Genomic DNA, 27,755 nt, shown 5'->3' with positions numbered 1-27,755 from the left:
AATTGATTAATGATAATTATATTTGCAAATTACTCAATTTTATTTTATAATAAAAAAATTACTTTGAAAATATCTCAATTTTATCACTGAAACTAAACGACTTGAACATGCAATATAATATTTCTAAACTAATTACCGCAGATAAATAATATTTTACTGCCTCAATCATTAATGGTGGGCAAATCTAAGAGTCAACTTTGCCGAAATTGAGAAATCACTTTCACCATGAATTCTTGTCGACATGAACCCGTGTGCTAAAATTACACATCGGTCACAGTTTTTATAATCTTCAAAAAAAAAAAATACTTCCTTTAGTTCACATTAATTAAATTTGTTAAATTATCACTTTTCATTATTAATAAGTGATTTAGAAAACTACACGTTGTATTTATTAATTTTTTTGTTGACGTGAATTTTTTAGGAGTAATATTTTACTTTTAATTAAAATGAAGGGAATAATAAGTATGAATTGAAACAAATTAGAATGTACTCAACTCTTTTTAGGCAATTTTTCCCCCATCAAAATGGAGTACTCTATAAGACCTGTTTGGCCATAAATTTTTCAAATAATATTTACTTGCGTTGTATTACATAATTTTTTACGTGAACACCAAAATAGTGATGAAATATTTAGTGAATATTAAATAATGATATGATTGTTGATAAAAATTATTAAAAATTGGCTCTAGGTAACAAAATCATGTGTTTTGTCTACTTCACAATGTATGGAATAGTTCTTGTTGCATTCACTCCAAATTACCACATTGCTTTAGTGTCATGGACACTATTTGTTATTGTTGTAACGAACATTCAATTGACTTGTAATACAAACTTTTAGTTAGTTTTGACAGTTTTTAAAACTTGTGTGTATAAATCATATTTTTCTAAAAAGGTGAAATATATTTTCCAAATTTTATGATCAAACACATGGTGAATTTCACCCAAATTTTCACCCAAATAATATTTGCCAAAAATATTTAGAAATCTATGGTCAAACGCTAGTTATGTCTATGGTCCCATTGTCTACCAACCCCAATGGAAACTCTTATTCCAAAAATCACTTAAGCCCCGCTTTAATTGAATTCACAGTTGTATTAAACTCCATTGGTCCCCTCTTTTGAGCTGATATTATATCCTCCATACAACACACTTCATCACCATGCTGTTTTGGGCCCACTCAGTGAGTGCCGTAGAGGTTAATCGGACACACTTTGTTGAAAAATTATGTTGTTTTAGTTATTCTTAATTGCTTGTTTATTTTGATAAATCCAGAAAGAATTAATTTTTTTTATCTATTATATCTTCAATTAAATGACTAATTATTTTAAAAAATATAGAACTTTTCATTCACTTCATAATTAATAGGAATAAAATGGTAAATTCCATTATGTTATTCATTATTTTCTTAATAGATGTGTTAATTCAAAAGTGGACAAATAATTATGGACAGAAGAAATATCATATATATCATCAAAAATTTATATAGGTCAAAACTTTGAATATCCTTTTAGGAAATTTCTAACATTGTCATTGTTCCACTCCATACATATAATTTCTTTTGGTAGAAAGTGATTTATGTAAATTTCAATCCAAGGGGACTAATCTTTTCCAGGACTAATCTTTTCCATTTAACTCTTAGCTCATCAAATTTGCAATTTCTACAGTATATTTTGTTTCTTTCTCTCTTGTTGAATATTAAGAATGAAAACCAAATACAATGAACAACTATTGATATGCTATAAAGGCAAAACAACAATTGGAAGACAGAGATGGGGGGCCCAAAAGAGAATTAACATTCTACCAAATTTTTGTGTATGGAGCATAGGTTATATTATGAAACAAAGAATTAGCTGTACACATGAAAGGTACTCCAATTAACACACATCCTCATCATACCCTGTGCGATTTTCTTTTAACGTATCTAAGTTCAGTCTTAATCATAACATTATCATATTTCATTTTGAGACCGTTGGTTTTACACTAGTAGCCAAAAATAGACATATGCCATCACTCACACCTATCAAAAATACTCATATGATTTGAGTACACTCGAAGGCTTCCAGTATTTTTTTTTTCTCAATAATTGTTATTATGGGTTCATCAAAGATTTAAGCAAAGTCGGTATGAAGGAAAAAAGAAAAAAAAAACTGCTTAAATTGGGGTGTAAGTAACTTTCTTGCCTGCCAATCCAAGAAAATGCTAATGTATAATATATAAACTGTTATTTAATTTAATTTCATAATGACATTGATAATTTTCACGTAAATGTGTATAATTAGAGATTTAAATTTGTATAAAATCAAATAAATAAATATACTTACCTGTCATCCACATGACTTGTTTGACTTGAACTAAAGGTACTATTTTGATTGTTCTAGAGGAAATACCAACCCTTTTGGCCTTGGACAATGAAAGAAAAAGCAAAAGCATTCCCCATAACTAAGCATCAATCCATTAATCATGATCATTAACTTATTCAAATCCGATATTTTAACTGGAATGCTTGGACACTTGTTAATATTCTTAGTAATAAGCTCGTTGTGCTCTGAATGTTCAAATGAAACTAAGAAGAGATGATAGCTTAACTCAACTCCAAAAACTAACTCATGAGGAGGGAATTATTCGTGTCTATATAAACAGTACTTTTACCCACTTTAACACTCCCTTCACGCCCAAGCTCAACAAGAGTGTGACAGGAATGGATCTGACTTCGATACCATGTAAGAATACAGGTACCTAACCCAAATCAAGACCACACCCAAAAGAAAGAATGAAAAAGTGAGTTAAGGTCCCTCTGAAAAAGCACCAAACGAAGATAATCATTTTTCTAATATGATACGGTTATATTTTTTCTACATGCCAGTTGTGTGTTGATCAGAGGTGGGAGGCCCCCCTTGACACCGACAATCATAATCAAATCCAGCCAACTTTTTGGCAAAAGAAAACGAATTAAATAGTGTTACAAACAAAGACAACAGTACAAAACACCCTGTAATCCTACAAATATATAAATAAACGAATCATATACTAATATGCTTGTCACTGCTGTTTCTATACCACCCATGCTTCTATTCCAAAAAGTATAAGAAAAATTTTATCATACAGAAATTAACAAGAGAAGAAGAATATATATAGCTCTAACCAAAAGAAACTTAAAAGTAATAACAAATGTTGAAAACAAAGTACAGACAATGTTGACCTCATTGCCGCGTTCTTTGTAATGTAGTGCCAATCATCTTAAGTTCGAATCTCTTAACAGTTGCAGCAACATCTCTCATTGTAGTGTCAACATTATAAGGGATACCGTCAACGGTGATTGCCGTGGTGTTGACCAGCTGCCGGCATGGTTCACGGTGCTCTGCGATGGTTCCGTGATAGTGGAAGTATTTGATACGTCCTTCTGTCTTGTGTGTTGTCTTGCCTACTGTATTCTGAGACATATGCACACCGTTTGCGATCACATTGCGAGGTTGTACTGCATATTTTCGATCCCTCCTAATACCCGTCTTCACGTCCTTGTACACTAGCTTCTCAAAACCCCATTTTCTGTAGCCAAAAGTAGCATTGAATCATCAGTTTAAGTGTTTGAACACATAACTTCATCCACAATATATAAAGCAAAGACGATTTTTAGTTGAAAACGACTCGTAAAAACCCACAAATCGTTTTCTTTTATCCAGTTTTCTGGTCTATCAAGATCAAGCATACCATAAACGAATAGTGGATTCAATTATTCAAAGATACGACTTTTACTCACTAAAAGAACGCGCAGTTACAACTAGGTAATGACAACTAAATATTAAAAAACACAACTTTAATTGGTTATGAGCATTAAGTATCTAAATTTTTTCAGGACAGCTAATTTGGTCGAGGTTCCATTCCAAATGCCATGGAAAAAACATTTGATCCAGCTAATCAGGTCTCATTAAGGTAAATAGAATATTGACAAATTAAGACAGCTAAGCTTCCACTTAGAGCAAATACAAAATAAGGCATTAATCATATTTTTAAGCCAAGATCACAAGACTAATCACCAAACTAAAGTAGCAATCAAAAATTCCTTTACTCGTGAACAGTCTAATAACCCATCAAAGCATCTCAATTATCTACCACTACAAGACATCAACAAATAAAGATGTCAACAAAATATTACCAGAATATCTAACTATATGCTCTGTAACAGAGAAAGAACTCATGTTTAGAGGAACAACAATCAACATTAATATATTGTCTTGATACTAAACAAATTTACTTATTTACTCCAAATTGGGATGGTTGATTTAGTTTAAGTAGCAAAATTCTATATTTCAATTAAAAATACCAACACGGGTCAATCGAAATTCAGCATCTTGAATGTTTGGTGAGAAACATGTTGACTAATAAATGCATAAGTAAATGCCAAATTGAACTAAACCAAGAAATTCACAAGGTGAATGGGTGTCTGGAAAAGTTACCTATAGGATTTACCGCGGTCCTCTTCGAGACAGAGCTTGTTAGACATTGGCATCTGTTCAATGGTGAACTGTGTATAATCCGATAAGGAATTCACAACAGATTTAATGGTGCTCTTCTTTGGTACATAAATGTACTCATCCACATCAAAGAAGAACATCCATTTAGCTTGAAACTTATATCTATGTAAGCAATCATTGACAATAAGGAACTGATTATGATAGTACCCATCAAATCTCTCTTGGTCCCTAATATCCTGTAATGTAACGTATCCTTTCTCCATCCATGGCTTAAGCACCTCCATTACCCCCTCATGTACACCTCCAGCATCGTGAATTACGAAATGGGACTTCTCTCCGAACAGCCTAACGTGAAATGCCAGCCACTCTCTTACTCTTTGTGGGCTCAAGTTCCCGTACAGAGACGACCCGCAGTAGAAGAAATCATACTTTGGGGGAGCTTCATATACGGAAGTAAAGTTGACGAAATCCTGTCCCGTTTCCGACAATGCCTCGAAAGTGTCGGTGGTGTTAAAGTTAGTGTCGCCGCCGCCGTTGGTGGTGGCGTGAACGAGAAGTTTTCCGCCATTTTCGCCGTTGCCAACTGGTACAGGGAAAGTGCAATTTATGACTATCACAGTATAAACCCTGCCATAACCCCAGTCCGGGAGGATCTTATGACCAACAACGGAGATGGGGTTTTTCTGTTTATCAGAAGAAACCCACTCACAACGGTAACTGGGTTTGCCGTAGACGTGAAGAGGCTTTGAACCTAAACCCATCACAGCAAAAGTGTTATAACCTCCTCTATAAGCAGACATCAGAATAAAGTTGTACGCGGCGGAGCCAAAAGGGTTGAAAGCTCTCTTAACGACGCCGTTTAGTAACAGTCTGTCTTTCTCCAACGACGGCGGCTCCGGTGCCGGCGGTGGAGTAGTAGTACTCGTATTAGCAGATGGGGTTGATGAATTAGTAGCGTTTAAGTGGGAAACAAAGTGAAGTGGGGCGGTGGGAGTAGAAATACAGCTGCCAAGATCTACAGGGGAGAAAGTGATTAAACGAGAAGGGATAAAGTGAAGAAGTGTAATAAGAGAACAGAGAAAAAGAAGAGCAGTAAGAAGAAGCTTAAGCTCAGCAGCACAATTCCAAACAACACCAACGAACATCCTCCGTTCTTTCTCCTTACTCATACTGAAAGATAAAAATGAGCAGACGACAGAACAGTAGAGAGAGAGATAAGAAGAAGAAGAAGAAGAAGAAAAAAGGAAAGAGAAAACAGGCTTTTAGTTATTCTAGAGTATATCTAGATGTTTCTTCTTTACAATGCTACTGCTTCTTTCCAGTATTCTCTCTCTCTCTCTTTCTCTCTCTATACTGAAATCTGCATTGTGAGAAGGTGATTTTGTGTTCTTATAAATCAACAATGGTGATTTCTGCAATTTAATTATGAAAATGAAAGGATGGGTGCTATAATTTTGGGACAAAATAATAAGTATGCTGTAATAACGTGGAGACAGTGATTTATTAGGACTAATTGCCGACGGTGCTGGCCTAATTACCCGTAAAACTCGACCAAAGTAAAGATTAAAGAGTATGCCCTAGGTTCCTCTAAAACAATTATTCTCTCTGTATTTTTAATCTTTTACTTTTTCCAAAGACTTTTCTAAGTAGGCGCCGAGCTAGTTATGGTTAAATTTTATTTTGGGAAAAAAAAAATTCTTTATATATATATACAATCTCCGTCCAAAATTATTTATCATGTTACACTTATCAAAAGTTAATTTGATTAATTTTTAAAGGTAAATTAGATCATATTAATTTGATATTTTAAAAAAAATAGATATTCTAAAACTACATGAAAAGTATTATAAATTATAATTTTTTGCATATTAATATAATGAAAAAATACATCTTAAAATATTAGTCAAAGTTTTAATAGTTTGACTCTAAAAATAGAAACCATGACAAACAATTTCGGACGAAGAAAGTACTAGTTATGAGTAAACATGAGCCTAATATATGTTATTTAATTTGATTTAATTTGTGGTACATATGAAATTAACAAAGTCAATCAATTTTTTAAATGCTTTAAGTTGTAAATACAACTTATCGTGTTTTATAATACTTTTAACGTAATTTTCAAAAAAATATATGTGAAATCTTTTTTTTCTCAATTTATGTTGCACATGTAAAATTTTGACGATTAACCAAAATTTTAATATATTTTTAAAATATTTTTAAGTTGTTAAATTTTAAGTAATTTAAATTGTTGTATTATTTATTATAATTTATAATACTTTTAAAGTAATTTTCAAGTTCAATTTTGAGTAATTCAAATTATTATATTAGTTATTATGATTTATAATACTTTTACAATAATTTTCAAGCTAAATTTTAAGTATTTTGAATTATATTATTTATTATGATTTATAATATTTTTAAAGTAATTTTTAAGTTAAATTTTAAGTATTTTAAATTATTATATTAATTATTATGATCTATAATATTTTTAAAATAATTTTCAATTTATATATAATTATCTCTATATCATTATCTGACACATAAAATTTTGAGATTCAATAAAACTTTTAATATATATTTTTTAAAAATGAATTGCTAATTATTGTAATTTATTAATTTAAATATAATTATTAAATAATTTTTTATCTCAATTTACGTAATACATGTGAAACTTAAAAGTCAAACAAATTTTAATATATTTTTTTAATTATGCATATTGTTATCCTTGTGACTAATAATATATATTATAGCATTATTTTAAATTGCCCAATTTATATGACAGAAATTTCTTTTAAAAGTTTAATTTTTACTCTTCTTAAATATCATATAAAATAATATAGAGTAACAAGGGAGGAAGATGATAGAATTCGCCAAAAAAAAAAACTATGGCAAAGTTTGTAGGAAAAAGCACAAAGATATACGTGTCAAATGAATATGTCTACAAGATTGAATAAAATAATATAGATAGTGAAAGTTAAATTTCAAAAATATCCTCTTGATATAACTAAAATTGATTCTTTTATGTATATAATAATAATAATAAATAAATAAATGTTTTAAAACAAATTACTTTACCGTATGAATTTCAAATCAAACCACCTCTTGAGTGAAAAACAATATAACACTAGAATAGATTCACCCAACTTTTACTTTTTAAAAATAGATAAATAAAATTAGTTGTTTTTTTATAGGAAAATTAGTTACTTTTTCTTATTTTATTTAATAAATAGTCATTTAAATCAGGATGTGATATATACATCTTCTTTTTTTTAATAATGTGACATTTGATTTCTCAAGTCAGTTAATAAAAAACATTTAACTCAACAAATATTAACTAAAATTGTATAAGGCCTAATTTTACCATTCACTCCTTTGTAGATGGACCCACATTATCCTTGTAATATAATAATCTCTTGTTTCTTATATTGTTTTATTTATTTATTTATTACATGCTTTTGTTCCACGGTAATTTTACCTTTTGAGGGTGACCTATCTTATTAGCTTTTGTTTCTATTAGAGAAAATTAAAAAATATATACATATTAATTTTATTATTTAATTTATTAGTACTTAGTATTTTTTAATTTATTTACAACCAATATATCTATTGGAGTATTAGTTAGTATACATCTTATTTATTGTCATTTTTATATATAGTAAATTATGAAATTAATAATATAATATATTATTTCTATTAATACCCTACTCGTACAATCATGCTTATTAGTTATTATATATAGTACATTATGAGTTTGACATTAATATCACATAACACTATTCTTATTTAAACTCAATATTTAATATTATAATTAATAAATATTTTTATGCATTCTATTAAACGCTTCGATAAAAATATATTTTAGAAAATTTTGTTGGAAAAAGAGAGGAACGAAAGTAGTCTTTAGGTACTACTAGTTGAAGGAATCAAAAGCAAAAGGAAAAGTAATAGGTGGAAAAAAGGTTTTTAAAGTCTTCAATGAGAGGCAACCTTGGAATTATTAGGTTGTATTTAATAATAATGGAATTGTTTAATTTAAGAATAATTTTATCTTTAAATAATTGTTTCTATTATTATGATGCAATTATTTTTTCGAGTCATTCCAACCAAAACATTGTATTTTTATGTCAGGATTATGTTTTGCTAATATTTTCTGACCAAAAAATCTGCAGAGCAAGAATTTTACAATTATAGGTTTTATTATTATTGTAAATAACGCATAATAAATTTAAATAATGGAATACGTATTAAATGCTATTGTGCCTTATGTATCTACAAGTCCCTTTTTCCCCCCTATTTTTCTTATTTGGAAAATAATGGTTGAACACATATAATTTTTTGTTAATAAATGTGTCAGTATTATTGCATCATCCATTCTAAATATCAATAGTCATTCAGTTTTTTTCTTAATTATTACAAAAACAATCATTTACATAATAGACTTCAATAGAAAACTAAAAAAATAAGGACAACAGGTAATTGAATTCAATAATTTCTCATACAAAAATATTAGCGAGAAATAAAAGTGACATTTCATATAGGCATAATTGAATACTATATTAGTTTCAGCTTTTTGTGATATAACTTATGCAAAATCGACTAATTTTAGAAAAATTAAATAATATTTATGTTTAAAAAAAAATATAATGCTATTGATATAATAAAATAAATATTGAATAAAATTAAGTAATCTTCATGTTAAAAAAATATTAATAATATTCATAGAACAAAATAAACATTAAATGATATTAATAAACACGATAAATTTGGTCTAAATCATGTGAAAGAAACAAATAATTTGGTACAGAATGTCTCAACTTATCTTCATGCATGTTAGCATATGGCTCACAAGCCACAAATCAAGTGAGTTGTTGTTGATTGAATGAAATGCTAATATTAATGAGTTTTGCGTGATAATTAAAGCAAATCAAATAATTAAATAGAAAATTAGAAAGACTTGAAATTGAATATAACTGATAATAAATTTCACGTGCCTATAGTAGTTAATTATCCCTTGTTTCCTGGTGTAATTAAGAAAAGAAAAAAAGAAAATGAAGTATTTATATTTTTGGTTGAAAATAGTTACATACTTGTGCCTCACTTTGAGTAGAAGAAAAGCTTTTACTTTTCCCACTTTCCGGCTTCATCACCTCATAATATATTATGAGTGATTCCTCTTAAAATTTTTATTAAATTACTAGTAACGAAAGGCCGGGCGTTGTCCGCACTTAACATGAATAAAAGTTATATTATTTTTAAATGGAAAATAAAGGTAGCAATGAAATTGAGAGTAGAAATGAAATAATTTTTTTAAAATTTAAGTAAAAATAAACTTATTCAATTATTTTATAATGTATAATTAAAATTAAAATTTTAAAACCATCTCAATCCTAATTTATGTGACAGAAGTAATACAAATATATATTTTTTTTGTTGAGTGGAATTTTAAGATATCAATTATTTTAATTTATGGTATTTTTTATTTGAGTTTTTAATAACATATATTACTTTCTGTGTTCAAGAGTTCAACCATTTTTTTGTGTCTCCTAAATATTTTAAATTGTTAATTTTTGTGATCTTTAGTAATTTTTAAGTCATTTTCAAATAATATATGTTGCTTTTTTAGTCTCATTTTATGTACTAATTGAAGTAGGTAAGTACCAATTACTACTCTGTCGCATTATTTTGATATTTTGAATAAAAAATTTAGATATTCAAAACCTACACGAAAAATACTGTGGATTGCAATTTTTTCATATCAATATGATTAAAAAATAGATCTTAAATGTTAATTGAAGTTGGATTAAAAAAGAAAATCACAACAATTAAAAGTAAACGGAGGAAATATACGATAAAAGGACTGAATTATATATATATTATTTTTTAAGAATTTAGTATTAATTATGATTGGGGTTATAATACCGAATATGCATAGATCTATTAAGGTAAAAAGATATGATATATTTCAATAAAATATTTCGATTTATTTTTTCACGTATTACCAGTCAAATCAATAATTCTTTTTTTTAAAATAAATAAAGAAAATTGGCATAACATTTCAGCTACAAAAAAAAGTATTGCTTATATTCGATACTTAAATTTTGTTCTCGCAAAATAACCATATTAGGACAATTGCTTCAATAATAAATTGTATTTGGTTTGGTTTTATATAGTCAATCTAGGTATAAGAATACCTTATACCACTAAGACTTTATTTGGTATGCCTATGTAAGAGGATGTTTCAGAAATTGGTTAAGATGGATCTGCAATAAAGTGATATAAATAATGAAAATTCGTATAATCCATCAATGCATTTTATTTCATGACAAATAAATATAATTTATATTGCTTATTATTTGATAATACTATCCAAAAAATAGATCCCTAACCTAGTTTTGTGGGGAAGCCATATTTTTACCTAGGGAATCTTACATTTATAGTTCAAACTCTGTATTAATATTTACAATTTTATTTAATATGAAATAATAACTTGTCAAGAACACTATTGTAACTATAATAACTTATATTTTCTAAAATATTGAATACATAACTTCAAAATCTTCATTCTAGCAATTAGGAATGTCAAACGGATGGTTTGAACTAAAATTAAAGATATTTAAATGGATTGAAATAAAAATTGAGTTCAATTATAACCCGGGCAAGTTTGATTTGGGCTCAAAATGGGTTGGACTAAAAAATGATAAAAATCGATAGGGTTATGATCCGTTTAATCTCAATAATTTTAACATGTTGCTATTTGACTTTTATAATCATAATTTAATTTTCAACTAAAGATTTTTTATTTTTTATTTAATTACAAATGATAAATAAATCTTAAAAAATATAAATAAATATCAATTTATATCTTCGATATATGAATATACACTACAAGTAATGCAAATAAAGAGTCTTAAAACGGGTTAAAATTGAAGATTAAATCAAGTTCGATGGAGGATTCTCTTAAAATAGATGAAGACCTGAATGAGTTGAGATTGAATTCAATTCAAATTATTTTGAGCCTAACACTTAAAATTATTCAAATTATTTTGAGCCTAACACTTAAAATTCTGGACGGATTGACAAATTACCTGTATTTGGGCTATTTATGACACTTCAAAAGCAATCCATTACTTATGTTTGGGCTCATTGCCCATATTGTTCCAGCCCATGAAACCGGACAAGCCAATATTTTCTGATTTTACAACATTGAGCCCAAAATTTTCCTCTTCCATATTAGGCGTATATCTGCAAAAAAATTTCCTCCAAAAAAACGCGGTTTGCTAGTTGTAATTGTCAATCCAACCTAGCCGCAATGAAGAAGAAACAGAAGTCCACCACCATCTCCGCCGAAGATACGGCGGACGCTACCGCCGTAACCGCCAGCACCACAATAGATTTGAAAGCCCTAATCCGGGATAACAGGCTCTTCTTCGACAAGTTGATTGACCTAATTCCTCCTAGATTCTACCTCCCTAAAGATGAACCCGATACCTGGTATCGAGGCCTTCCCAAAGCCGCCAAAGCTTCATTGAAGAAACAATCCAGGGAGAATCTCAAACTCGCCCGCCGCAACCGGCTTGACCCCGAGAAGAAAGAACAGTCCTCTACTGTCGGCCTCCTCGAACAATCCCTTCAGAAAAAGCAAAAAACAGACGAGGATGATTCCGGCGAGGAGGATCATGGTGAACCTACGCCTATTAATTTGGAGGAAAACGATAATCCTAACAACGATAACTCCTCTGGTACTTACGAAGAGTTGAGGCGTAGGCTACACAGAAAAATCGAAATGCTCCGCGGTAACCGGGGTGATGGCGAGAGTTCGGAGAGAAACAAATTTAATCAGCGCAAGAGGAGTGAAAAGGATGCATCTTTAGAGAAATCCGATGGTAAGAAGAGAAAGAGGGGTGAAGACGACAATGGAGAAGATACTTCAATGGAAAAGGACATAGAGTTTGGGAAAGTTAAATTAGGAGACGACTATGACAAGAAAAAGAAGAAGAAGAAAGTATCCAAACCTAAAGAGTTGGAAAGACTGAAGAGGCTGGAAGAGGTGAAGAGGGAGAATAAGACGCTGGCGGATAAAGAAGCATGGAAGGCAGCAGCAAACAAGGCAATGGGATTGAAGGTGTTTGATAACCCTAAGTTGTTGAAGGAGAGTTTGAAGAAGGATAAGAGAAAGAAAGAGAAGAGTTCTGAGAAGTGGAAGGAAAGAATTCAGACTACGGAGAAGATGAAGAATGAGCGACAGCAGAAGAGAAGGGATAACATTGCTGGCAAAGCCAAGGAGAAGAAGATGAGGAAGATTGCCAAAAGGGAAAAGAAGCTCATGAGGCCGGGCTTTGAGGGGCGAAAGGAAGGCTACATTACTCAGGATAAAAGCTAAACTGGTCATGAACTCTTTCTTATGGCTTCTTATTTTGAATTTAGCTGCTCTCTCATTTGGAGAGAGTTTTGTGTTTGGTCTGAAATCTTTTGCTAATTCTGTGCTAGTCAAGTTTAAGCTTTTTCTATTCAGTAGTTATATGTTGGCTAATTAGCCTATCCCAACTGGTTTAGGATTGAGCATTGTTGATTCATAGTAACATGTTAGTTCATGATTTGTTTTCATGAAGTTAGCATTATAATATATGCTTGTCACCCAAATATCATTAGTTTGATTGGAACATATTGTATGCAAACATTTCTCAAACAGCTGTGGAAATGGAACAAATATGAGATTGACTGTGGATCTTTTTGCTCTAGATCATATTTGGTATTGTCCGTATCTCTTTTATGAACAAATGTTTCACATGTTAAATCGACGCATGTTCCTGATATTTCAAAACGTAGCTACACCCTTGAGAGATATGCCAACTTATGCCCAAGTGTCCGTGACCTGATGTCAATAGTAGATTTAAGAATCCTTTGAGAAGCTAAGCTACTGCTTATAGTAAGATTATCTTTACTTTGTAGCACTCATGATTATTAGATGATAGTATCTTCAATGCTCAAATGCGGCCTCTGTACTTGTAGTTAGTAACGACAAAGTAATTAAAATCGGGAAATGCAAAAGAAATTGGAATTGTCTGATACTCAAATGAGACCATCTCTATTATTGATATCCTAGACTCAATCTAGTCATAGAGAAGTGAAATTGGGAGTACATTTGTATAGAAGGTTTCAATACAACCCATGTATTGTTTTGTGATATGATACGAATTAAGTCAAAAAAAAATTAAAAAATTGGAATAGTCTGGTGGAGCTTTAAGCGAAAAGTGCACATAGGGATTAGCGTAGAAAAGTACCATTTTTTAAAAAATAAATAAATTAGAAAATAGAATTTTAATGCTAAAACTGTTGGTATAAATGCAAATAATAAATATTTGTTCAATATAGAAAAATTATAATTAAGCTATATATATCAAATATGCTGTTCTGTCCTTGAAGACGTGAAGGTGCACACACCTTAGCAACTTGACCCCTACACTAAAAGTGTTAGTTAAGCAAGGCGAAGTTAACAACGTGGGCTCACTGAGATTCACAACTTACATGTGCTAAGTGTAACATGTTTCCAAGGCAACACCACAATCATTTACACATTATAATTGAAATTTCAATATGCAGCCTTCACTTAAGTGCCAGTTTAGCAAGGTGTAGCTAACAACCTGGGCTCACTGAGCTTCGGAGCTTACACGTGGTAAGAGTAATGTGTTTCCATGGCCATACACCAGTCATTGACACATTATAGTTGAAATTCCAGTATGCAGCTTTCAATGTAAATGCACCTTCATAGTTTAGTTAAACAAACAGGGATTTCATTGTAATGTAGCGAAGGTGTAGACGGATGCTGTTAACTGATGATGAATCAAACATGTTAAGATAAATCGCGAGATACGATACCATTGGATCAAAAATAGATGATTTGTAGATTAGATGAATATGTTCTTTATTATTGTTGTGAAGGGAGAGCTCAAGCACTTAAGGGCTGAGGGTGTGTCCTGATTGTCAATTTAGATGAGATGAAAAAGGAGAACATAGTCCAAATTCCAACATAGACAATTTCTTTTTTAGGTATTTTCTTCTTATTTGTCTAAGCTTTTGAGGCAAGTCACCCAAATACTTGTTTTGGTGAGAGGTAGCAGGTGACCAGAAATATAGTCGAACAATGCACAAGCTGGGCCGAGCATCATCTTTATGAAGGTAAAGAGAGCCTAAACCTTTTGATTGATTGTAATGCTACCTTTTATGCTTGTTCTGTTCTTTCGGTTCATGCTTAGAGGATCAAACACAAATTCTCAACCTCATATTCTTCATTGCTTATCCACTTTCCTATTTCCAATCTCTTTTCAATACTCAAATTTTGAGTTTCACTCAGAATTCTCAATATGCTGCTGTATCAAATCTCCCACAAACTTCTGGGGTATAGCTAGCGAACTACTGCAACATTGCAGTTAGTGCAGCAGCATAACTCCAAGTAGTAATAGTAAAGTGCAGAAACCGTCAAGCTATAGTAGGGTTTAATTACAAAGTGCAATTAAAAGGCTAGCTATATTTTCTTACCTCTTTTTATGCAAGTATTTAGTTTAGTTGCCGTCTACTAATTGAAGCTTATGAACTGGTTGTTCATCCTTTGTGCAGTATATGATGTTCCAAGTGCTTAAAGTTTTGAGTTGTGAAAGATCTCTAGTTTGTCAATTGTACTTGGAATTTGTTTTGTTTGGTCAGCAGGTTCAGTTGGATCCAATTGGGATGCCAAGAACTGAGACCTTTTATGCTTTCTGTGCTTTGTGCTTTAATGAGATGTTTTCTAATGCATAAAGGTGATATTTGTATTGAAGATTAAGCAGAAATAAATTAGATGAGAGGCATCCAATACTGTGAGTGAGTTCCTTCAGCCACATCCAGTTTCCCTTTTTTGCACCTTCTCTTTCACATTTGCTAATATTGCCTAAACTGCAATATTCATGGAGTTCGATTGTAGGACATTACTGCTCGTATCTCTTGCTGAGGAGTTATTTTCCAACTTCTTTTTTGATGGAAATCAATTACCCATCTGATGAGCTTCATTTCGTTTTATGCTTTAACTTTCTTCATTTTTATGAACACTTCTTAACAGCTTTGCAGGATCTTGTGGCTTTCAAAGCACCACACAGGCATTTTATGTTTTCAATCTTCTGTTATCATTGTGGTTTCTTGTGCTTGTATGCGCGAAGTTAGTTCTCGCTTTCACTGGGAATTTCTAGTAGTTCCTATCTCCGCAGCCCAGAACCTGTCCAAGTTCTTCTTGTCTTGCATCTGTTTACCTATTTTCCTGCTAGACATACATATTGTTTGCATATCAATGATAGCAGAGAAACACTGTTGACAAGCGCCAAACTTTTTCAAGTGAAATTCATGTGAAAAAACTATGTCAACTTCCAAACTTTTTTACTTCAACTTTGAATATTTGTTACGTAACCTCAACTAAATTAAGTGTTGTTTGCCTGCACAAGAGAGCCTTTACTTTAAGATTTTATTTCCAATCCACTTTCAAATGGTGCAAAGAAAAGCAATGAACTGCTGAGCTATACATCCCATGTGCACATGTATGGGGAATATGCTTTGCTTTTACCATCTGATCCATCAAAGTGACTTTTAAAAGCTGAGAAGCACATGTGATGTAGAAGAAGATGCTTAACTTATCAAATTGAACAGAATCCAGAAAAGTGCATCCATAAAATATCTTGATAGCCACTAAAATCCATAATAGAATTACAATCCCCATAAGAAGAAAAAAAGAAGGCCAAGGCCAAAGAAAAAACACTCAAAATTCCACACTAAACATATGATACATACTGCAAGGCACTTTGTGCTTGCCTCTCTGTCAAGTTAACATATCAAAGATGGGGCAACAAACATAACCAAACTAATGCCCCTTTACTTTTGTGTTAAGGTGCTGCACGTGGCTTCATTTTTGTTGAATGATGCAGGGAATAAATCATCCACTATTTATTCCCTGCAGCAACAGGAATGAAGGGCCTATAATTGGGGGAAACAAAGGCTCCTCCTCTGTGTACTTGATGATCTTATCCTTGAAAGACAAGTCACTGTTCAAAGGCACGCAAGTGCAAGTAAATAGTGGTGCAGTGATGGCTTTTGCTGCTGATGGTGGTGGTGGTCAGTGCCCACACAAAATTAAATCAAATGGCACATGCAACTGGCATTCCCCTGCCCACCCTGCACATGCTTCCTGTCCCCCCATATCTATACCATCCTTACTTTATTCCTTTCTACTTTCTATACATTTAACCAACTCAATATCTTACATCATCAAATAAAATCACTTAAAACATCTAAATTCATCACCCCAAAAAAAAAAAGAAGGTAGAATATTGTTAGACAATCTCAACTAGGTTTCCTCAACAACTTTTGTTTGCTAACTTAAAACTATGGCTTAGTAGAGTAGTTGATAAAAGGTAAATTATAGGGCAGGGGGTGCAGGTTGAGTTGCCAATGCCACACACTGGAGATGTCGTGGACAGGCGATCAGGTGGTCGTTGGTGAGTCCGGCTGCCTGCATGAACGAGTGTATAACGGTGGGGCCGACATAGCGGAACCCTCTTTTGACCATGTCTTTACTTATGGTTTCTGATTTTGAAGTCTTCACTGGGATTTTGTTGCATGCCTTGTATTGTGTTGCAATGGGCTTGTTGTTCACGAATCCCCACAGATACTTGTCGAACGAACCAAATGTCTTCTTAATCTGTAATATATTCAAGAAAATAATCATACACTTGGATGATCCCCACTTTCCAAATTTTTATTTAAGAATCATAGGAATGTAACAATATATATATGTTTACTATTTCTTAAGCCTAAACATTTATTTAATTAGACTAATCTTATTTTATGGTTGTACTTGTCAAGGCCAGTTATGCAATACTTATTCCATATGGCCCATGTGATTGTGTTACTTAACAGTTGTTAGGTCCATGCACGGTGGGAAGATTAATTAATTCAAAACCTGTTTTACCATCTATGCTTCCAATTAGGGTATCATAATGTCATTCTTAACAGAAATGTTGGGAATTATTGAAAGACATTGAAAAAGAATGGACAGTTGAAAAGTTAAATCAGTTCTTAAAATCCTTTACAGTGTTCATACTATATTATTATTACCTCTAAAATTCTGGTAGAGTTGTCGACAGCTCCTCGGATTTGGCTAAGCTCTATACCATATTCGACACTTGTTGAAGTTATCTTCTTTTCATTGTACTTCGAAACAATTTCTGGATCAAATCCTGAAAAGGCATCCCTGGAGGAAAGTAGAATGCATAATACAGGTTAGGGCCTCTGTTTTTTTTTTTTGAAAATGTTAATCAAGAATCAGTTAAAAATAGAGCAAAACCTACCTGAATTCTTGCCTTTTCTTTAAAACTGAAGTCCAGTCTGATCCAACTTGTGCACCAGTTAATACCAGCAATTCAAAAAGCAGACTGAGTAGGTAAAACAAGGAAATTAGTCCAAGAACGAACCTGATAAATATGCAGAAAGCAGAAAAACAGGGGAAAAAACCGATTCTTACTTATCATCATGGACTGGAACTCCCCATTCTTCATCATGGTATGCAATATATAGTGGGTCTGAAAACACAAGAAAACAACAAGAACTTTAGTCCTATTTATTGAAAAGCCGTAATTTGTGTGTCTTGTGTTAGAATATAGTACTTAATTGCCCTTTAAGTGTAGAATTGAGGTGCTTTTTACCTGAATTAGGTGTGATAAAGCTGCATCTTTTGTCCTCTCTAGGATTAGGGATAACTGCTGAGGCGAAGGAAGGGTCAAGAGAAGATACTTTTCCTTCATACTTGGCTGATTTTGTTCTTCCATAATGCGCAATTTTCATTTTCCTCTGCACTTGTGCAATTGCTACTTGTTCCCTTCTTGCTGCTGCTATGCTTCCCGGAGCCTCGACTATCAAGGAAGAAGAATATTTCAACGAAGAATTCTCCACAGAAGAGGGTGAGGCTAAGCCCCCGCTGCTTTTCTTAGGCTTCTTTAACAGAATTGGGGCTTTATTAGCAGTCCCTTTGGGTGTCACAATTTTCTCAGCACTTGAACTCAAGCCATTAGGATCAATGTTATTCCCTCTCTTAATAGCTGGTAGTCTTGGCGACTTCATTTTAGGTGAGACCGGTGGAGTTGTTGATGAACTCGTCTTGACTTTAGTACTTCCATTTGCAGTAACAGGTGCAGCAGTGTGTGTTGTCTTTTTAAGCGAGTTGCGGCGTTCGTAAAGAGGAACTATATTGCTATGTGGTTGAAGAACAGGGCGGCCATTAATTTGTGAGAGAGTTTGTGCGCTGCTCTGCAGTTTAGTTTTGGAATTACACATCTTTAATTGTTTTTGGGAGAGAGGCTTTTTTTTTTTCTTTTGTGTTGAGTAGGTGATGATCAAAGCTAAGGATTAAGAAATGAGAGAATTTGGGAAAGAATGTGAGAGGGTTTTATAGAGAAAAATAAAGCAATGGGGTGGGGTGGGGGGTAGGGACAGGGGTATAAAGGGAAAATTGAAAATTTGTAACATGGAGAGGTTGGAGTCTGCCATACATTAGACTTCATTTCTTGTGAGGTTGGCACTTTCTGCTGTTTAAAGTGACCACGAGGATATGACAGTGACTCAATCCTTACCCTGCATTTTTAGGACTATACTGTATGTTAATAATCGCCTACTTTTGCCCTTAACTAGACGTTTCGTCTAATAATATCATGTTGTTAGGGAAAAAGCTTCAGTTTTGCAGTTTAACCCGTAGTCAAAAGTCGAGGGGTAAATTTGAACTTTTTTTTTCTTCGAAAAAAGTAAGTACAGAACGATTTGGCAACGATAAGGGTATTGAATGAACTAAAGTGGTGCCAGCAAGTCAGGGACCTTTCTTTTTCTTAGGCAGCCCAGCCAAGTTCGAAAAATTCCTAGCGAGCTGGAGTGGGCGTGAAGTTTTAGGGTCCAGAAAATGACCAATCATTGCTCTTGCCTTTAGAGCTGGCTTGTATTTTCCTTTTCTTTCTTCCCTTTAATTTATACCTCAACATACCAAGTTGAAATTGTTATTTTACTTTACTGTTATTTAGAAATGATGGTTACAACAAAAACCAAGAGATATGATCGGTGAGAATTCATATAGTCAACGTTAACTTATTTAAGATTGTTATTGTTCCATACCATACCAATTTTAGTTGGTAAAAATTAACTTAGTTGTTGGCTTTATTAAACTCTCCAAAAGGGGTTTGTTTAACCACATTTTTGTCAAAGTTGACATTTTAATTCAAGATATAACCACTTCTACTATTAGTAGTAAATTATTTCATCTAAATAATGCACCTTTTTAGGAGATCACCTGAGGACAAGGATATCTCATGTAGAGCCTCTAAAAAACCTGTCGTTATTAGTTTTAATGAAAAAAATATTAAAAAGTGAAAAGGCATGGATTAAAGAATAATATTAGTTAGAGATTGGGCAGTTAGAGAAGAATATAATTTTGGATTTATAATAGAAATCGTTAAAACGCGTGGTGCCAACGAAGAGAAAGATTAAGGGAACAGGGTGTCATTTCCCCTTAACAAGTAGCAGAGCCAGCTTTAAAGTATTGAAGATGAAGCTGATTATGTAATTTCCTCATGGTTTAAAGATTCTCTTATTTTTGAATATAAGAATCTTATTCTCCTTGTCCGTAGTCTACGCACGCAAGCATAATCATTCCTATGGTGTTGTTGGTGTCAAAATTAGTTCCTTCGCGTCTCGATTATTCTATCAGATATGTGTTTTCTCTTGTTGACTATCAATATGATTATTATTTAATTTTGTCCACAAAAAATTTGGACGGATGAGAATTGGTTTTATTTGAAAATTATAGTGCAAAATAACTTGTTTACATAATAATTATGGACTATGGTTAGGGCGGTTCAAAATCAAATTACAATAGATAAGCCAACTGTAAAATTGACTTATTCGTATTGGATTATCAAATTAATGGTTCTTGATAAACGGATTAAAATTTTATAGTTAATGGTTTATCGGTGCGGGAATAGATAATCCTTAACCCCTTAAGAATTATCTTACTTACATTTTTATCGCAAGTATACTTATTGAGTAAATACTAATGTGTGTGGACTCTCAAAATTTAGACTCTCTTTTGTGTTTCATTGTGATTTTTAATTAACTAAATTACCAGCTTAAGTAGGGTTAGAAAAATTATTTTATTTAATGGGAGATCAATATATTGGTGAGCAAAAATAAAATAAGAGAGTATAAAATGGTGGAATTAATACATGGCTCGATAATCATCAATGAATTCTTAGTCCAAAGTGAACCAATCGATAACTTAAAATTTATTATCCATTCGATCAGTTCAATTAGCAGCTCTAATTATGATAGTAATTACATGTGTTAACATTTGTTTGCCATAATTATAATATTACTCTAATTATGATAGTAATTACATGTGTTAATATTTGTTTGCCATAATTATAATATTACTTCTCGAGTCACGTTTGGTATGCAAGTGTAATTAAATGATTCAATATTCTTTTATTTTTTAAATAATAAGTATTATTATCAATATTAGGTTATATATACGTATTCACACTTCCAGCATCAAAGTCCACTATGCAAGTCTGAAGTTGAAATCAATAAATAAGAAATGTATATATTTCTTGGGAACAGTAAATGTTAGTACATGAAAATAATATATTTTGTAGATATCAAAAATGATTTAACTGCAAGAGTGATCCATTTTTTGGTGCCTTGTTCCTATCACTAGTACCTTTCCATTTCTCTATGAATTTTTTTCCCTTAAATTGCAAGCAAATCTAATGCTGGTAACTTGGACAAATAATTTTTATAATGATGGAATTAATTAATTTTGTTAATGTGAGTAAAGAAGTTTTAAAATACAAATAACAAGGACCAAAGCCTAAGAAAACAAAAACCAAATTTAATTAATGTTGGCTCTAAGCATGTTTGAAGAGGTAAGAATTAAAAGTAGAAGTAATTAATTAGCGTTTTAATTAGTATTTAATTTATCTCCCCAATGAAATAAAGGCAGCTAGTTAATGTCAATCACCTAAAACACTGATTAGTGGATGGTAATCACATTAGATTTCAAGGAAAAAACGAAACAAGCCATGTGCAAGTCCCACATATATAATTGCATCTAATCAATAATGATGATCAAGGCAACTATAGTTCAAAGACATTAACACATGATATTTTTTATTTGGTAGATGATATCTTATCTAATTGTTCATATATTTATTAAGAAATTAACATACAATTATATGTATCTAGCTTCCTCGTAAATTCTTTTCTATATTCTTTTCCTATTAGGAAAACGGCCAACCAATGATATATACATGTACATTTTCCTCACAGCCAATTTCATTAGGGGATATTCTATAGAATTAGAACGATACAGAGTAAATTATATATATCATGATTTGTCCAAAAATAACATATAATTATTAACAAGTAGTCAAAATGTAAAAAGTTTTTACTATGATCAATCATTCTCATAAAGTATCACATTATTGTATCCTTCTAACATTGTTGGACCATATATACTATCATGACAACATCCTCCAATGGTCCATTTTTTTGGTCCATATTTCCTATGTTACATTGAGGTTTTATGACTTGCAACATTTCAACTTGTAATTTTTTCAAAATTGTCTAAAATTGTCCTATGCTACTATATTATCTTTTAGTTGGGTATCTTTCTCCTAGTGGCGGAATCAGATTTTTTTTAAATAGTGTTCAAAAACAGCAACTTGTTATGTTAAGAGTGTCCAAAATAGATTATTTAATCATTTCGTATACCATTTTATTTGTATATATGCTATTTTTTTTTCCGATGAAAGGTGTCCACCCTTGACACTAAGTGGCTACGCCACTGCTTTCTCCGTCATTCGGTAAATGACTCCATAAGTTGTACTCTTTTTGTTTTAATTTATTTTTTACGTCAATATAATTTAAAAATAACATAAAAATATCTTTTAAATTTGTGATGTTAAATTAAAAATACAAGGTCTCATAATGAACAGGGATTAATTTGTGATCTTTAAATTACCCAGTGTGTACAGATTGCTCACCTGAAGGACAAAAGTTGGGTCAGTAGTTGTATCAAATGCTGATTATCCTAAATTTCCAAAAAAACACAAGACTGAAAATACGTCAAATAATACCCTTTGAGATTGCTAAAAAAATAATTGATATTTTAAAAATGGATTAGAAAGTAGATAAACAAAATAAAATGAAATTATTATTAGTAAATGTACTCTCAAAGTTTAAAGACGCATGATCTGGCAGAAAAAAGAAGTGGTCATATAATTAGGAAAATGTCAAAGTTGTCATATATATATATATATATATATATGCACATGTAAGGCTCTAGCAGTAGGAATTTTCTTTTATATTTGTCTTATTTTCTTTTTCTCCATAAATAGAGAGAAAAAAAAGTTATCCTTAAATTATTTGAAAGAGGAATTAATAATTGCCTTAACTCATATCATTGTGTAAGTACGATGGAGAGTACAATATTATTATAATTTAGAAGTATATATGAAACCCGCATGTTCGTTCGCCTAGACATTTTATTCCGATACACAGCTAAATGTTTTATGATTTGTTCTTTTCTCAAAATTCTTTTTAGCAATGGACAATTCATTATTTGATATTTCATCAAAAGTTTTTATAGCTATTATTATTTATGATAATTGTGCTTTGTAGATATGGTTCAAACTGATATGGAGGCATTGATTTGTATATTTCGCGTGAATTGGTGTATTTTTGCTTGTCTTTTTCTATATTTTGCTTGCGAACATATAACTAGGGTAAAAATATATAAATTATATATTTATACATTTAAGAATTTTTAGAACTCTATTTATTTATTTCGTCTGCCTATATTAAATAAGGTATTTTATTGTGATTTTTTTCATAAATCATATACAAATAGCTAAGATAAACATATAAAAATTAAGTATTTATACAATCAAAAAATTGAATTCTACAAAATTTTGATTTATATAATTAGAGTGTTAATCACAATTTTCTTTAAATTTACTGTGCTCGTATTTATGACACTAGTTATGTACACGTGTATGCATGTCTTTCAACCATTTCTATAAATTACAATTATTAGGAATAAATATATCTTTTCTAACTACTGCTCCTCTAATGATGACACTTTTATGAATTAGCCCAGCAACCTAAGATAAGGCTAGTGAGCATTGTCCTTTAGGCACCATGTACATTTAATTTGCAAAAGACACACCATCGTGGCCCAATTTAACATTATTATTGATTTGTCCTTGCCTTTGAATTATCTTAATTTGTGTTACGGTCAAATATGCTATGGTCTTTGATGAGGTCCAATTGTATGTTAAAAAAAAGTAATTTTAGCCCTACCCATGTGACCAACTTAGAGATTTTTCGAGACAAATCACACTCACCATTTTGGATAAAATTAGTTCACTAAAGCCATCATATCACATGCAACATGACCCTAGTATTGGGCAACCCAATGCCAACACGTCGCAAAGGCAAGGTGAATCGCACTATCTAGCTCAGCTCGATGTACATTCTATCTATCGATATGATAAAATTTCTGATAATATTTGAGATTTACTAATTTAACTAATTTGATTTTGCTTGAAGTGGAAGTGTTTTTATTAAGAATTTATTTTTATTTTCCAAGAAAACTCAATTCCTCATACTTTTAATTAACGAGGAAAACTGTTAGCTAAATTTTGATTCACATAACCTTTATTTTTTTAATTTTAAAAAAATAGTAAATAGTTTGCTAGATGAGGGGAAGTTAATCTAGTTATAAAATCCCATTACCCAATTTAATGAAGACTGATATTATTTAGCACGTTATGGGCGGTCCTCTTTCATGTTAGAATTTGTATTAAATTAGTTATATTTATACTTATATCCCCCACAATCCTTAATGTTATATTAATAAAAGTGGTGTTGAGACCTCTTTTTGTCTTAAAAGCTACACATGAAATAGTGTTCCCACTACCTCAAGACATAAACAAAATACAGGGGGAAATAAAAAGGACGAAAAGAAGATTACATAAATGTACGTAGCTTCCTATAAATCGGTCTTAATTCATTGTAGAAGGCATAGGCCCAAGGGCAAAATCAGTTAGTACATTAAAGACAATTGATGTTGTGGGCCTTAATGAATACTAATATGAGCGACTTTCATACATAGCAAATTACAAAATTTAAATTTATATGTTATAGCAAAATTTATATAATTATGCTTCATAATAAATATAAATATGTATAATTCGCTATATATATAGAACTGAAAGTTATGTCTATTTCGCTATACAATTGGGAAAGGAATATACAATTGAATCGAATTGTATAAAAACGAGAAAGAGAGATATTATATACAATTTGAATTGTATAAAACGAGAAAGAGAGAAAGACAAAAGAGACTAGGGCAGGGAAATATTTGTATTGTATAATTATAAGTGTATAGGGCGATTATATACAATTTGAATTTGTATAAAACGAGAAAGAGAGAAAGACAAAATAGGCTTGGGCAGGGAATATACAATTGAATCGAATTGTACATAACGAGAAAGAGAGAAATTATATACAGTTTGAATTTGTATAAAACGAGAAAGAGAGAAAGGCAAAAGAGGCTTGGGCAGGGAAATATTTGTATTGTATAATTATATGTGTATAGGACGGAGATATATGTATTTGCATATGTATATACAATTTTCTCTCGCTTTATACAAACAGAAACACAATTTATACATTTCTATTGTATAAAGCGAGAGAGACGAGCGATAGAGAGAGAGAGAGAGAGTGGCGAACGAGAATATGAGGGAGAGAGGCGACTGACAAACAATTCGCTATGCAACACAAATAAATCAAACAGTAGCTACTGTATTTATTTTACATTATTAGTTTGTCATTCTATACAATTATCCCTACTAATAAGACTCATGCATACTCTCTCCGTGAGTCTCAGAGGTTTAATTCAAACTTTCTGAGTTTTGAATTTAGTAATAATATTGAATTTTGAGATTTTTATAAATATGAACACAAAATTTGAGTGAAAAGTAACTATTGAATTCGTACATAAGCTTCTAACTCTGCCTAGCTACGCGACAATGTGCCATCGATCTTCAAGGATAGACATGTATGGTGCTGGGTTTTGTGCAGAAGATGTATAAAATAAAATTAGAGCAAGGAAAGGGACCTTTCGTATCAAGTGTCCAACTGATAACAAACACACTGAATCTGTCCTTAGCAAAATACTGTGCCCATAAATATATATTTGGGCACCCCAAATCTTGTAGCATCACTTTCATCAATAATTAGTAGGATAAAATCATAAAACGAACCCTCCTCAATTATTAAATTCTAATAACTTTTATTTTGTCTTTTTCTCCAACAAAAATTACCTTTCCATAGTGCGAGGGAACCATTTTTATTTAGTTACTAGCTAGAAAATCAGATTTTGCTTCGCCTTTCTAGTATTACTTATAATCTATCAATACTCGAAAAAAGAAGATTAAAATTTAATAAAATCGATAAAAATTGAAGTGATCAACAATGAATCAAGTTAATTATTTAATTTAACTCTAACATTTTAGAAACTAGTTGATTGATTTAACTTTTTTTTGTTTGTTCGAGAGAAGTCGTTCCAACAAAACGTTAATCTCATTTGCTTTAATTTGTTGATTTGTTTGACTTACAAATCAATCTTATTTTATTTTGTGCTAATAAGTTTTATTGGATATTTTGGTTGATTTAGTGCCATTATGCCACGTATTGGACCTTGAGCTAGTAAAATTAGCTCATGTTTTGACATCCTATTGGACCTTTATTTAAGTCCAATATAGGAGTTTTTGGCTAAAATCATTTCTCAACTATGACGTGAATCTAAAGTACATTCTTCTGTTATAAAAGTGAACAAAAAATATCCTTTTACTATTCAAAAAATTACAAAATTCATTCTTTTGTCTATTTTTTAAAGAAACTCATGCCATCATCAAAAAACGTTTCAAGTCGAATGAATATACACAGGATTAAGTTAGTCAAGTTGGATTATCTTTTTATCTTTTAGAAATTGGGAATTTAAATCATATACAGACAAAATATTTCAAATTCTGAATATTCTTTGTAAAAAATATGTCTAAATACAACTCCAACTTTAAAATTTTCAAATAATGTAATTTTTATTTAATTTTCACAACAAAAAGCCTACGTAATTTCACTAAATTACGAATATTTTTATATATTGTATAAAATGTGAATTGCATTGTCTATATAGTATATACGTACTATATATATTTCTTAGTAAAGAGAATCTCTAAATAGCTGCACATAATATTTTAAAATTGACTTTTTCCTCATAATCTTTCAAACCATCGAATCCTACTGTATAAGTATTTCAAAACTTATGTATTATTGCAAGTCAATTTACTTGATGCAAAAAAAAAATAAAAAAAACTAACAACATACAAAATTTAGATTATGAGAATAAAATATTCATTTTCTATCTATATCCTTATTCTTTTTAGGTAACATTGATCTTCTCGATGTAGCTAATACATGACCAACAAATTAAAAAAAAATTATTTTTATTGGTTCAATTAGTTACTTAACAAAAATAGCTTGAAGGGTGATTCTTGTTATTTTTTGATAGTATAGGAATGTTTTTTGCTCACTTAGATAATATAAGAATGTACATTAAATTTGAGTCATAATTGAGGGGAGATTTTAGCCAAAAACTCTCCAATATAGCCTCAACTATAGCAATAAACATATATAAACAAATAAGATCCATTATTACTATTTTTATTGACACTTTAATTTCAAGCAAATTATTTAAAGTAAAAATCATTTTTAAAACATAACAAATTTAAAAATTTATTTACTCTTGGTTAGGGATCGTAATAGTTTTATCTAGGGGTGTGAACTATTTGGATTAAAACGAAAAACCAAATCAAATCAAATCAAATTTTAATTTGGATTGGTATTTTGAATTTTTGATTTGATTTTGGATTTATAATTTACTTTGTTTGATTTTTTGATTTGATTTTGATTTTAAAAAATTAAAATCGAAAAACCAAAAAAACTTAATCATATTATATATATATATATATATATAACACAATACTTAAAAGTATATCAATCATAGATGTTCAAACATAAGAAAATAAACTAAATCATAATGAAAATAACTAAAAAGGGACAAAAGTGGTTAACTCCAACTTAATATATATATATATATATATA

At 30.9% G+C, this 27,755-nt stretch overlaps 3 protein-coding genes across 3 annotated transcripts; 1 reads left to right on the top strand and 2 right to left on the bottom strand.

Annotated features, from left to right (window-relative positions):
- Positions 1–2,907: 2,907 nt before the first annotated feature.
- On the bottom strand, positions 2,908–6,019 carry LOC107011552 (galactan beta-1,4-galactosyltransferase GALS3-like). Its single transcript, XM_015211097.1, has 2 exons — positions 4,455–6,019; positions 2,908–3,546 (listed from the first exon to the last, which is right to left on the bottom strand). The coding sequence occupies exons 1-2, from the start codon at positions 5,639–5,641 to the stop codon at positions 3,201–3,203; spliced, it is 1,533 nt and encodes a 510-aa protein (XP_015066583.1). The 5' UTR covers positions 5,642–6,019; the 3' UTR covers positions 2,908–3,200.
- Positions 6,020–11,696: 5,677 nt separating this feature from the next.
- Positions 11,697–13,197, top strand: LOC107011880 (ribosomal RNA-processing protein 14-C-like). Its single transcript, XM_015211555.2, has one exon. It carries the CDS (start codon positions 11,782–11,784, stop codon positions 12,850–12,852), a length of 1,071 nt encoding a protein of 356 aa, XP_015067041.1. The 5' UTR covers positions 11,697–11,781; the 3' UTR covers positions 12,853–13,197.
- A 2,944-nt stretch (positions 13,198–16,141) lies between these two features.
- On the bottom strand, positions 16,142–18,910 carry LOC107011440. Its single transcript, XM_015210949.2, has 5 exons — positions 18,194–18,910; positions 18,013–18,070; positions 17,840–17,923; positions 17,607–17,742; positions 16,142–17,190 (listed from the first exon to the last, which is right to left on the bottom strand). Exons 1-5 carry the CDS (start codon positions 18,819–18,821, stop codon positions 16,909–16,911), a joined length of 1,188 nt encoding a protein of 395 aa, XP_015066435.1. The 5' UTR covers positions 18,822–18,910; the 3' UTR covers positions 16,142–16,908.
- Between the last annotated feature and the right edge of the window lie 8,845 nt (positions 18,911–27,755).

The sequence above is a fragment of the Solanum pennellii genome, chromosome 2 (assembly GCF_001406875.1).
Source record: "Solanum pennellii chromosome 2, SPENNV200".
NCBI lineage: Eukaryota > Viridiplantae > Streptophyta > Magnoliopsida > Solanales > Solanaceae > Solanum > Solanum pennellii.
Note: the sequence above shows the minus strand (reverse complement) of the source record. Positions and strands in the feature narration are given on the sequence as shown.